Source organism: Borostomias antarcticus (assembly GCF_949987555.1).
Source record: "Borostomias antarcticus genome assembly, chromosome: 12".
NCBI classification, from domain to species: Eukaryota; Metazoa; Chordata; class Actinopteri; order Stomiiformes; family Stomiidae; genus Borostomias; species Borostomias antarcticus.
In genome coordinates, this window is record NC_140245.1 from 8,346,432 (window position 1) to 8,360,604 (window position 14,173).

Consider the following 14,173-nt stretch of genomic DNA (forward strand, 5'->3'; position numbering starts at 1 on the left):
GTTTTTGGTCACGTGGTCCCAGAGCTATTGAAAAGAAAAGGTCTAAAAATGACAATTAAAATTAATATAAAATAATGTGATAATAAATTGTTCAAAATAAAAGGTGTAGCCTATCTCATGAAGGCAATGTCCCTGAACAATATGAGACTATTTGGGGTCTTTGGTTCACGTGGTCCCATGGCTATTGAAAAGAAAAGGTAAAAAATTAAGATAAAAATTCATATAAAATGAGATGACATTGCAAAAATAAAAGGTGTATCTCATGCAGGAATAATCCTAGAACAATATGAGCCTATTTTGGTGTTTTTGAGTGAGAGTTATTGAAAAGAAAAGGTAAAAAAGGGAAGATAAAAATGCATATAAAATAATGTGAGATGAAATTGGAGAAAATGAAAGGTTTATCTCGTGCAGCAATTGTCCCTGAACAATTTGAGTCTATGTTGATGTTTTTGAGTCACGTGGTACCAGAGCTATTGAAAATCAAAGATTTGAAAAAAGTCATATAAAACGGTAATTTGTAGACTTCCCCTAACATTTACGTTGCATTGCGAAGATAGCCGGTCTTGAGGACCGTTGCGGTACAGCTCTCAACCAATGCTTTCGGTAGGGTACAGTCGGCGAAATAAGCGTCAACGTGTCGGTGAAGTTCACCTCGAATATCCAACTGTAATATCCAAAATCAAACCAACTTTACTTCGCTTCATAATGAGATGCTTCCGGATGATCAAAGCGCAAGCCAAATCGGATCAGCATATGCCTCATTATGAAACACGGAACTCAATACCATATCTGGTGATCATTTTTTGTCATAATAAATCCTCCTTGAAACTAAAGCCATTGCGCAGATGCTACTCTTATTTTGATATGTAGCGATCGAGAAGGGTTTTTTTCATAGTCCTACACGCGAATGCTCGTCACAGCGACGTTCGTCTGAGATCAGAGTACACCAGCGGGGGCGCGACAGGGTTGCTACTATATAATCTCCCCGAGTTCCTTGATGAGACCAGTGCTCTAAAGATACAGATAAATTGTAGACATGGTGAAGATAAGTTTCCAGCCAGTCTCGGCGCAGAAACCCGAAAAGGAGAACGATGGAGACAAAGCCGAGATTCTCATGCCTCATGCACACGTGAGTTCACGATACAGAGCATCTTTCTTTGTTCCAAGCTGTCTGTATGTTGTTGTTGTTGTTGTTGCTGCTGCTTTTGCTGTTGTTGTTGTTGTTGTTGAAAAAGCGGGGCTTTAATAACCAAAATTAAAAGTTAGATAGCAGTTGGTTTAATCTACTTTTTGAGATCACTTGCATGACATAGTCTACTTTTTCATGAAATAAATCCCCATCGACCTTTGGTGGCGATTAACAACACATCACATTACTCGTTACAATGTTGCCACTAGTGTGACGCTACATCAACGATATGCTTACTGTCACAGAATCAAAGTAGCCTACGGATTCCAAGTATCAACCTCTACATTTCGACATCTTGCCAGCCAGAAGATGTTGACATTACGTCACCTTGTTATGGGCTAGCACGGGGCACTGCAGATGCTAGAACGACCATCTCGATCACAAATAGGATTTGTTTTGTACTTTACATGCAAATTGTTTTGAAATGTGCTTTCCACAATCGTTTTTGGGCCGGGTGGGAAAAATCCGAGTGCCACTGCAATTGATATGTTGGGAAAGCTCCAAATTCAGCCTAGGCTATTCAGTATGCCCTCACTGCACCATGCATTACGTCAATGCTGAAAACAAGGGCACTCTCTCTCTCTCTCTCTCTCTCTCTCTCTCTCTCTCTCTCTCTCTCTCTCTCTCTCTCTCTCTCTCTCTCTCTCAGTCTCACTCTACCAGTTTTGCAAGTAGGAGCAATCACATTCATGGCCGTCTAAAATATGCTGAGTGGAGAGCATTTATAGCCTACTCCACTCTGGTCAGTAACCCGCCTCCTGCTCTAGCTTTGTCATTGGAGCTGACTGTGTTTTATGAACACTAAATGATTATGTCCCTAGAGCCCTGTCTGCCCCATGCCAACTGGTTAGATTTGGTTTTTTGGCACATCATTGCTGGGGTGTAGTTAAATATTCCCTGGGAAAGGCTGTCAGACCAGATCTTTGTGTTGACATTTGGTGCATTCTTAGCATAGCCTTCATTTGGAAACATAATCATCAGTAGCGATGATGACGCTATAGCCTGATGAGGTCAGAAGACATAAGACGAGGCTTTTCTGTTGGGCGGCGGTGGGCGTGGAAGGAGGAGCGTTAGAGATTGCTTAGGCGTCAGAGTAGACGTGTGTGTGTGTGCGGGGGTGGGGGGCGGTTCTGGCCCGGGTACAGGTCTATGAATTCCACCAATTGTTCCGATCCACGTCGCTCTGCTGTTATAGTACTCTCTCTATAAATATGGCAGCCTGGAAGCAGGGCTCCCAGAATAGAACTCTCCCACGCGCCCCTGAGCGCCGGCGACGCCGTCACGCTCGCCACGCAATCTGCTCGGCTCCCATCCCTGCTGGTCGTCCATGGCAACGGTGTGTGTGTGTGTGTGGTGCTCGGTTAGCAGATTGACTGAGAGACCGGGGGGGGGCGGGGGGGGGGGTGTCTGGCAGGTAGCGTAGTCACAGCCCGGCCTACGTCCTAGAGATGTCCCCGCGGCTGACTAAGACCTTGGCGAGGACTCTCGCCACTCTCTGGGAATTGAGCAGCTGGGACGGCTTGTCACTTGCCAGCGTCTTTCACAGGAAAACATGTCAGAATGAGGGGGAGAGAATCGCCCTACACACAAATAGCATCCCTCTCTGGGCTTCGATTGACTAATATATCAGCTGACCGATGATGAATTCTCTACTCCTTTTGCGCGGGGAGTGAGAACAACTCTTAAAGGCAAACAGTCGCTGCTACTTTATATACGATCGATTATATTTGACCTTGAGGTCTAGGAGGTCGTGCCCTAGGCCCCCTACATCAGGCTCTCCCAACTTGACAAGTGTTGACCAGTGGGATTAACATGTAATGTTTCTCTTCACCTCTAGGGGGAGCTGGTCCTGCCCCTCAGACCCAGGAAGTCCCCCCTGAACGGCCTGTGTTGCCTCACCTTCGGTCTGGTGGTCTTCATGTCGGGCCTGGTACTGGCCTCCATCTATGTCTACCGCTCGTACTTCATACCTCAGGTAGATATGGGGGTTAAATGCCGTCACGTTGATGCCGATTGGGGCAGATTTATAATAATAATAATGATAACAATAATTATTATTATTATTGTTATTATTATCATTATCATTATCATTATCATTATCATTATCATTATCATTATTATTATTAAAGCCTAACCTAGGGAACGTGAGGCTGACCTGGGTTCTGTGTCTGGGGGGTTCCTTCCGTTCCAGATCCCTGAGGACAGCCTGTTCCACTGCCGGGTTCTGTATGAGGACTCGATCTACGCCCCCCTGCGCGGCCACCAGGAGCTGGAGGAGAACGTGGGCATCTACCTGGAGGACAACTACGAGCAGATCAGCGTGCCCGTGCCCCACTTCGGAGGCAGCGACCCGGCCGACATCATCCACGACTTCCACAGGGTAAGAGAGGGGCCGTCGCCCCCTGGTGGTCACTGTGCCTGGCACTACGCTGGCAGGGCCAATGAAAACCTTCGGAAACGTTAAGATGAAGCAAAGGGAAGTAAACAGGAAAAGGAGGAGATTAGAAATCTTGAAAAAAGGGACGAAGAGAGATTAGAAACCTGAGATTACCTGTGATGGCTCGCTTTGTGGTCCCAATCATGTCGGCGGTTGTCCCTTAAACGTTGTCTTCGCCGCGCTTGACTCCCACTCGTCTTGCGTTTCCAGGGTTTGACGGCGTACCACGACATCGCCTTGGACAAGTGTTACGTCATCGAGCTCAACACCACCCTGGTGATGCCGCCGCGCAACCTGTGGGAGCTGCTGGTCAACGTCAAGGTGAGTCGTCACGGCGCCGGCGTGTGTGTGTGTGTGTCCGCCTGTGACTTTGTGAACTGAAGGACAGCGAGTGAGTGCGACGTGTGTGAAGAACAGCGTTGTGACGTGTGTGTGTGTGTGTGTCCTGCAGAAGGGGACGTACCTGCCCCAGACCTACATCGTGCAGGAGGAGATGGTGGTGGCAGGCCGCGTCAGGAACATGAGGCAGCTGGGGCCCTTCATCCACCGGATGTGTTACGGCAGGGAGACCTACCGCCTCAAACGCCGCAACCAACGCCGACGTGAGTACCATACACACACACACACACGCACACGCACCCTCTCCCGAGACATACCATGATGAAATGCAAAGTCGTGTAGTGCTATCTGCTATGTCATCGGATACTGTGGATCAGAGTGTATCCCGCAGTTGCTGAGTCATGGACACTTCGTAGGCTGTCTGGGGTGAGAAGGGATGACTGTTAGAGAGGGTGAGACTGTGGCCATATGACACCAAGCTCAGGGGAAATGGATACTGCTTGCTCCTACTAGGAGCTTCCTGCTGTGTGTGTGTGCATGTGTGTGCGTGTGTGTGCGTGTGTGTGTGTTTCCTCACCACAGCCCCCCACTCACTCATAACTCTCCATATGATTATCATATCAGAGTGTTTTTGTGTGTGGGCTGGACATGGGAGCTTCCGACTGTGTGTGTGTGTGTGTGTGTGTGTGTGTGTGTGTGTGCGCGTGTGCGTGTGTGTGTGTTTGCGCGTGCGTGCGTGACTCATCCCTAGTACACCACGCAGATCGGCACACTGCGGAGGAGGATGTGATGCGTAGTAGTGATGTCCTTCTCAGCGAAGTTGCATGATGGGAGATCTCACTGCTGTAACACAGTTCCTATTGGTGCATATATGGTCTTCTTGGAGTAGCTCGTGTTCCATTGGTCCAGCATGACGGCTGTTGCCATGGTAACAGGGAATGATGTAGAACGTGGGAGAGCTGGACTCTTGGTTAGGGTTGTCCTGGCGTAAATATGGAGTTCCCCCGGCAACCTCGAACTAAGAGCAGGTCCATGTAATGACGGTTACCTCCGGATGTGAGAGAATTATATAAAAACCATGTGACTAACGCCTCTCCCTCCCTCCCTCCCTCCCTCCCTCCCTCCCTCCCTCCCTCCCTCCCTCCCTCTCTCCCTCCTTCCCTCTCTCCCTCTCTCCCTCCCTCCCTCCCTCCCTCTCTTCTACCAGGCATAGATAAACGCGAGGCCAGGAACTGCCACAGCATCCGGCACTTTGAGAACACATTTGTAGTGGAGACGGTGATCTGTGACAGGGTCTAACTCTGGAGAGGGACGTCCACCGACCCAAACACTAAAGCCAACTCTGAAAACTGTACCTCTTGCATCTGTTAGGCTTGACTGCACTTTAAAGAGCATGTGTTTAATCGTATCGTATAGTTCAATGTTTTACTTTGTTCTTTTCTGGCCCAGGTTGAACTGTCAGGGCTCTCTTGTTTGTCTTTTTATTTTTGTTGTATTCAAACGGTCTGTATATTTGGATAATGCGTATTTTGAGGTACACCTGTAGCTTTATGTTGTCGTTTTTTGCGTGTTGCACAAATGTGTTGATTTGATTCTATGTCAGACAGTAAGCATAATTGTGTGAACTCTTTGGGGTTTTCATCCGGAAACTTGGTTGAGTCAGAGAACCTAGTTTGTGGGTGTGTGTCACACAAACACACACACACACACTCATACACACACAGTTTAACTTTCTTCTTGGGTCCACCTTAAAATGAACCCATAGAGGAACTGTCTGTTTTGTTTTGGATGTCCAAAAAAGCCGAAACATACCTCATATTTTAGACTTAAGAATATTTTCTGCCTGGAATTTTTATTTATCCTCTGTGTAAGTAGGCGACTTTGCATTGTTCCTAAGCAATATATACTGTACATGGGTTTCCCTCTAGATCTCATACTGTAACATGCATTGATTTTGTCTTGATTGTTTGTCCTCCTTATAGTGGTATCTTCCACTCTCTCATGGCTTGAGACTGAATTCAGTAGCAGTGCTTTTAGGGGGCCAGTGCAACCAAATGTTTGATATTAAAGCTATGTAAAGCAGTTCTTGGGATGTTATTTAGAAGTGTATATAGCAACAGGCATGGGGAAAGCTTTTTAGATGATCCTACAGTTGATAGCTCCCAGAGTGTCTTTCTTTTTCTCTTGTACTCCCCCTTTAGCATTTGTTTTCGGCTGTGTCCCAGGGACCAGCTCTCATCTCTACGATCTTGACTTTCTATTTCTACAACGCTACTCTGTCTCTCCTAAGCCCAGTCTTTTTATACTATGGGGTCTCCTCTCTCTCTCGTACCTCCTCTCTCGTACTATCTGTTCCGCGTCTGCAGCAAATCTGTTACTGTTGACAGAGACCTGTGATATTCCTGTCCATGATTCCATACTCCTGCTGTACAGCCCCTTTGCTTGCAATATCTGAATACCTAATAAATAAACATTACAGCGTGTTTTTTTTGTCTTTGATCCTTCAGTTTCATACACAGTAATTATGATGTTGCTCAAACTCCCTGCAGCTATAATGTTGACCAGAGGATGACACTGTTTCACCAATAGAGAGGAATACAGTATAATAAAATCTGAGGCTTGTTTTGTGAGATCAGTCTCCTTTTTCACGCAGTTAACAACATATAATCTCATATTTGTGGTATAATTGGAGAAGTAAAAATACATTTTAAATAGCTTACTGCTGCACCCATTGCAGGCTAGACAGTAAGCTTGGTCTTACTGTACATGATGGTTTACTACAGTAGTTGGCTTAGACCTACATGTGTCTCATTGCACAACATGGACATGGAACTAACCTCTGCTCTCATAAATAGGTCAGTGGTTTCTCTAACCCAATTCATAGAAAACTAGAAATGGTACTCAGAGAGCACAGAACAAAATTGAATGTGTTCTAAATTGGCCCATGCTACCCCCTCCACTGAGTTTCATGAAAAGCAGTCTGGTAGTTTTTGCGTAATCCTAGTCCAAAAAATGAATGCAGGTGAATGGCCGTCCGGGCCGTGTTTGGGCGGCTCGTGGACCCGCCCTGTGATTCGCTGGGGCGGAGGTAAAAATGATTGGAGATGAATGGGTGGCTGTATTTCAGGTCACAGCCAGTGGGGGGCAGTGCGGTGCACTCCGGGCTCTCCCCCGCACACCCCAGTCCAAACCCTGTGTCTCTAGTACCCTCCTCACACAGGTAGCTGGCTTCGTTCTAAGTTTTGTTTTCATTCGTGGATACGGCCTGTGATTTGGATTTGCTCCAAAATTGAATGGGTTCTAAGGTGGCCCATGCAACCCCCCTCCACCGAGATTCATGAAAATCGGTTGCTGGAGCAGAGGTAATTATTTTAATCTGTCAAAATTTAAAAACATGAATATGTCTGTTATATTGTATGTTTTGTGCATAAAGACTTTCTGGGAACGTCAATGAGTATGGTTTAGAAAGGTTTTAGTAATCCATTGTAGATAAACATTATCCATGACCGATCACCACATAAACCATTAACAACATAATCAAGTCCATGTATCTCAATGCTTAAAGAAAATTTACACTCAGTCAAAGCAATACACTAGATTAGGCTCACCATACATGTTTCTGCATTTCTAAAGCAGCTTGCTACATGCTGTATCCACATGCGGCTTGCCACAGCTTGCTTACCACATACGTACAAATGGGGTTACATGTGCATGCCTTTTCTGGTAGTTCCTCTTTGAAGACAGAAGGCTACATGAAACCAGTGGCACAATGTCTAACCCACGATTAGTCATCAGAGGAAAAAAGTTTTTTCACATCCGCAGTCTGCTAACTGACTCATCTTCCCCTCTTTAGAAACAGCCAGGCTGTTAGGGCAGGCTTTGGAGATGCCATGTTAGTCTGCGGATGATAAAGCTCTTCTTGAACGGCTTTTTTGGGTCACTGTCAGCTTTTTTGGGTCACTGTCAGGGGTGTAGTGGTGACTAGAGAAGTGGGTATACTGTAGCAAAAAATGTTACCGTTTTTACATTAGTTGTGTTCAAAGAAGCGAGTATACTGTGGATTTAATTTAATTTCATATACTTTATTGTCCCCGTGGGGAAATTTGTTGTGGACTCCGCTGGTCCCGCAGGTCACAAGACAGACCTCAGACATCCTCACCACATGAGTTGAAATAGACAATAAATAGCAATGGCAACATATTGCACAACCCTCAGTTGACATATAACTGTAACACACGGCAGGAGTCTGGGTCGCAACGGTGCAGCGCCACCAGTCTGATAAAGATGTCATGGATAAAGATGTGGGTATACTCCGTATATCTCCTTATACCCTCCACTACACCACTGGTTACTGGGATGATGATTTCACAGACTGGTTTTGACGTGGTGTATCACGGTGGGTCCACTGAGTGAGGCACCCACTTGGCTGATGCGTGTGAATGGGCTCCCCGCACCTCTGAATCTGAATCAGAAGAACATTTATTGCCAGGTAGTTTTTTTTTTACACATTGTTCTGGTCAGTTGGCACATAACACTGATGGATAGACGGGTCTACTGTCTGCCACCAGACCCCTACGTCAAATGCCCTTCTATAGGGACAATAAAGTTTTTTTCCGGATTTGAATAGCCAGTCAGACCTCAGAGATACTGGTGGCCCTCCTCTGGCTGAGGCTCCTGACTCGCTCTCTGTAGGTGTGCTTGGAGCTCCGCACCTCGTGGGCGATGAAGTAGTAACACAAAGCGTCCAGACAGCAGGTGATGTTGGCCAGGCTCATGGTCACCTGCAGGAAGAGGCTGATGCTGGTCTTGGCCCCGCAGTCCTCGATCACGCCACGACGCACCTGGGTTTCGGACGGAGAGTGGGTCACACACAGCGGGACAGGCTGATGTCATAAAACCACCCCCCCCCCCCGAGAAGGACAGAAACGTAGGTTGATCAACCCCCAGGGAAGATAAACAGTAGTGGTGATATAGTAGTGGTACTGCTGTAGTGGCTTAGTACACTGTAGCCTGTTGGGACAGCTAATAGACAGCTTTGGTCTGATCAAGTGGTTCTGTACGGAACTGACAGACCTTAGCTGTTGGTCATGATTGTGTCGTATTAGTAGCAGTGTTAGGCAAGCTACTTAATAAAAGTAATTAAGTAAAGTTACTGATTACTTTCTCTAAAATTAGATTATATTACTGATTAATCTATATAAAAAGTAATCGAATTACTGATTATTTTACTTTTGAGTTACTTTTTTAAAACCAGATCATTTCTTACACAAATCATAGAAGTGCTGATCTAGGATCAGTTTTGCATCTTAGATCATAATAGGCACAATAAAATCTGATCCTATACCAGCACTCTTGGCACATCTCGACCCTGATGACATAAACAGTCAGTTCAGCCATGACTGTATAGCTAACCTATACAGTAGTTGCCTACCATCAAGTAAAATATTTGTATTTATTTACTTACACTTATATTTTTGATAATGTGTTATGTTTATTAGAATATATTTATGCTGTGCATATGTACTCTGTAATATGTTTCGAGGACATAGCTAATATAGTAGTCAACATTGTCCTTTTTTTCCCCCTTCCCTCTGGAAAATTAGTCAGGATCAGTATATATGTACCCCCCCCCCCCCCCCCCCCCCAACACACCACACACACACATTTCTATGAAGTGCATTATGCTGCCTGCCTCTGTGTATAAAATGTGTTTGATTTGTTTTCAAGAATACCATTGTTTTGGAGTACTTTCGCATAATTGTGTTCTATGAGCACCTGAAGCTAACAGAAGCTCCCTCCTCAACCAAGCTAAACAGAGTGCAGGAAAAAGATCACATGTTGCACATTACATAATCATACTATGGAGTTTCATCTTCAAACCCAGGCTGAGCTAATTCAACCCAATAAACAACCAAGGTGAAACCTCTGAGAACGCCATGCCCCTGTCTCGCTCCAGTGCGTGTGGCCGTGATAAAGCCTTACCAGGAACTGCAGGAAGATTGCCAGGTGGCTGGGTGTGAAGGGGACCAGGAAGGCGCACAGGCTGCTGTAGATGATCCTCGAGCAGGCTTTGCTCTTCAGGCTCTCCTGGCGCGACGCCTTCAGGCGCCGCACGCTCTGGACGGAGCACACCACCAGCACCAGCGCCGGCCCCAGGAACCCGAACACCTGCAGGCAGCCGATCACCGGCGGCGTCCAGCCCTTCTCCGAGAAGCCGTGGAAGCAGTGGAAGTCCCCGTCCCCGGGCTGGCGGAAGCCGTAGACGGGCGAGAGGCTGGCCAGGACCAGCAGCCAGACGCCCACGCAGGTCCCCAGGGCGGCCCGGGGCGAACGCAGAAGCTTGGCCTGGAACGGGTGCTTAATGGCCACCCAGCGGTCCACGGCGATGCAGACGATGGTGTAGATGCTGCCGTACATGCCCACGAAGTACATGCTCTCCAGGAAGGAGCAGAGCAGGCGGTGTCGGGCCGACCATCGGTGGTTGGTGGCGTGCATTTTGAAGGGGAGGAGGAGGAGCAGGAGGAGGTCCATTAGAGCCAGGTTGGTCATGTAGATGGTGGACTCGGTCCACTTGCGGAGGAGGACACAGAAAACGACCAGGGCCATGACGTTGAGGACAAGGCCCAGCATGAAGATGGGCACGTAGATGACCAGCTCCAGTGATGTCATCAGATGGTCCACCTCCTCGAAGGAGCAGTTGGTTGTCAAGGTGCCGTTGATGGACATTGTTTTGCTTTCACAAAAATGCAGTGTAGAAGCAGTGTCCTGGTGCCGTGACCATTATGTTCTCAGGATACAAGATGCACCCCAAAGACAATCTTTAACGTCATGGCCTTAATCCTTCCCCTGTCTGAATAAGGAGAAACAACTTGTGTACGTCATGCAAATTGAATAAGAGCTAATGCAATATTATATACACAATATACACAAGTGTGTATCACACTCATGTGCACGCACGCACACACACACCATTTGCACAATAAATATAAAGACTATAACTATCTATAGTCTATTCTGTCAGTGCCGGTTCTCTGCTCCTTCACACACACACACACACACACACACACATACCCTGTACTCTATTTCCTCAGTGCCACGAGCAACACCACCTTCCTTTCTGTCGCAGGCAAGGCCGGTGCGTCCATATAGGCGAATTGCCTAGAGCGGCATCTTGCAAGGGCGGCAAAAATGTGAATATGAAGGGGCGCATCAATTGCTGAGGAATAATCACGCTGCACCTGCCGCCGCCTCCAGAGGATAACAAAAAATTGAAGAAATAGCCTGTCTAAACGACCACTATTATCTGGGTGCGAATATAAAAAGAGACTAAGAGAAGTATTCGGTTCGTTGTTAAAATATATTGATCCCAGCCTCACCGGTTCAGTTGCTAACAGGAGAACGCAGTTAAGTTGAAAGTGAAACTATAGGCTACAATGAAACAGGACAGACGTGCAACGATCCCCATAGAGCATGAATCTAAATAGGAATACAGAACGCAGTTAAGACATTGCCGCAGGCCTTCCATGTAGTACCTAGTACGCTTCTGAAAGGTAGGCTAATATTTGTTCTAGTTGTTGTTAAGCTGAATCTGCTGACAACGTGCTTGCGCACATTTCTTGTGTGTGTGTGTGTGTAAGCACACGTGAGAAAGTGGTATATAGGAGAGATTTGCACTGATATTATTTAATTTGAGGAGCTGAAATTGGATTATTTTCTAAATAGGTGTCATCTCTGCTGTCAAGAATTTGGAACCAGGTTATATTTACTATGCAGACCTGTTATTTATGGATCCGCAAAATGCCCGCGTCATACATAGATATTGTTGACACTGAGCACACTAACTTTGCGCGAGACTAGCATTGCACTAGACTATTTGCATTACCCTATGGCATATTGGCCTTTGTGTGTCGCTTGTGTTGCTGGTTATAGGCTATAGGCCTATAGGCTTACCGTTGCAAATAGGGGCGGCATAATTGCTTTCGCCTAGAGCGGCAGAAGTGCACGCGGCGGTGTTGCGGTCGCATATGGCTACATGGCATGGATGTACATGGCTACTGTAGCCTGCTCCAGTTCCTGCTACGCACCACCTACTACAATCCATTGATGCAGCCTCTATTCGCATAATAACTGAAATTCTAATGCAAATTAGGCTACCTTTACACTCAGCTGAGCGTGCTTAACCTGCTCCTCCAAAAAGCAAATAATGTGGCTGCAACTCAGTATATAAAGCATGTAGTCATAGTGAAGAGGTAGTTGTTGTTTGACCAAACATTAGAATCAGGAGATCTAAACGACTTTGACCGTGGTATGATTGTTGGTGCCAGACGTGGTGGTAGCATCTCAGAAACAGCTGCCCTCCTGGGATTTTCACACAGTACAATCTCTAGAGTTTACAGAGAATTATTCTGTAAACAAACGAAAAAACATCCAGTGAACGGCAGTTCTGTGGGTGAAAGCACCTTGTTAATGACAGAGGACAGAGGAGAATGGCCAGACTCGTTCAAGCTATCAGAAAAGCCATAAATGCTCGAATAACAGCTGTTTACAACAGCAGTGTTCAGAAGGGCACCTTGTTGAATCCATGCCACAAATAATTCAGACTGTTCTGGAGGCAAAAGGGGGTCCTGCCCGGTACTAGATAGGTGTACCTAATAAAATGGCCACTGGGTGTATATATCTGTGGATGTAACGATAACCGGTATAATGATAAACCACAATAAAATCTGATTACATTTATCGCGATAAAATTATCACTGAAACCGTGTTTGAATTATGCGCTTTGAAAAACTGTAAATACTGTCCAGCATCAACCAACTTCATTATTTTAATAAAGTGCATAGTGCTGCTAATTTTATCTGTGGTTTTCAATACAAAACCTGGTGAAATGATTAACGATACGATAATACTTTATTCATCCCGTCAGGGAAATTCAGTTCCATGTTTATCAATAGGCTAGGTTTTGAAAATTTTCAGCACATTTGAACAATACCACAATAATACTGATAACTGTGATAATTATGGTCATTATAATCGTGATGTGAAATTTTCATACAGTTCCATCTCTAATATATCCATCACGTTATAGTTTGATGAACGTATGACTTGTAGGCTATATTCTTATGTAGGTACTGATATGTAGTATATTCAAATGACGTTTCAAATAACATGTTCTCACACTTCTTGGGCCTAGCTTTATTGGATTAGATCATAGTGTATAAAGTTCAATCCCTTACCTTCCTGAAGGTAGTCTGCTGCTACAGCATGTGTTTGTCACGCAGTCTGTTATTCTCATGTCACACTGTCTGTGTTGCGCTAGACACTCTTCTCTTCTGCTTTTTGGGGTTTTTCTGTCACTACTTCCTGTGTGTCTGATATGCATCCTTGATCACTGATCTCTTTTGCAGGTTCACCTTTTTTTGAGTTAAGCAAAAGTAAATTGTACAGTATAGGGCCTATACTGCACAGATGTTTGTTCTGTTGACATTTGTTGCCTCTATAGGCTACAGTAAATTTTACAATTATTTTACAATTAATTTTACATTTACAATTTACAACGAAATGTACCACTAACAGTCGTATGTCTCTCACATGATGAGCCCAAGCCAAAATCACACAATGGTTCAAAACAAGTATGAAATCTATCAAATTGTACAATGTACAACATAAAATCCATCCAAAATCACTTAAAATATATAAATAAATAAATAAATAAACATCAAGCAGGTGTGAAAACACTTCTGCTCCATTCAACCACAATCACTTTTGTGAGTCCCCTGTATTTCAGCCCGGGCTGCTCTGAAGTGCCTGTCTACCTATCTAAAAAAAAAACTGAATAGCTTGTGAAAAAAACATATTTTTAAAGAATCACATCCTTTTGAACATCCTGCTGTCTGTGCCATCTCAAATAACCTACAGTACGCCGGATTCAAGTCTGCTTACACTACAAATGTGGTTTCCCTGAAGCTGAAGGAGGCCATGTGCATGTTAACGAAGAGTTCATGTATGGGCTTCCTGGTTTCTGGGTCTGTGATTCCGAATTAGCTGGAACTGAGCTTCATCAATTTGCCAGTAAATATAGAGCTAGTCTCAGTGGATATCAACTATATAACATCAGAGATGGTTGATACTGTAGTTGAAAACATTTGACCGTTTAAGGAGAAAAGGGCAGGTCTGTCAGCATATTAATTTCACTTTATTTCAATAAGCAT

General features: G+C 45.3%; 2 protein-coding genes across 2 annotated transcripts; one reads left to right on the forward strand and one right to left on the reverse strand.

Annotated features, from left to right (window-relative positions):
- Positions 1–1,028: 1,028 nt before the first annotated feature.
- itm2cb (integral membrane protein 2Cb) lies at positions 1,029–6,295 on the forward strand. Its single transcript, XM_084447082.1, has 6 exons — positions 1,029–1,129; positions 3,027–3,164; positions 3,381–3,569; positions 3,837–3,947; positions 4,078–4,228; positions 5,173–6,295. Exons 1-6 carry the CDS (start codon positions 1,037–1,039, stop codon positions 5,262–5,264), a joined length of 774 nt encoding a protein of 257 aa, XP_084303208.1. The 5' UTR covers positions 1,029–1,036; the 3' UTR covers positions 5,265–6,295.
- Positions 6,296–8,383: 2,088 nt separating this feature from the next.
- LOC311316252 (G-protein coupled receptor 55) lies at positions 8,384–10,820 on the reverse strand. Its single transcript, XM_084447081.1, has 2 exons — positions 9,948–10,820; positions 8,384–8,806 (listed from the first exon to the last, which is right to left on the reverse strand). Exons 1-2 carry the CDS (start codon positions 10,689–10,691, stop codon positions 8,597–8,599), a joined length of 954 nt encoding a protein of 317 aa, XP_084303207.1. The 5' UTR covers positions 10,692–10,820; the 3' UTR covers positions 8,384–8,596.
- Between the last annotated feature and the right edge of the window lie 3,353 nt (positions 10,821–14,173).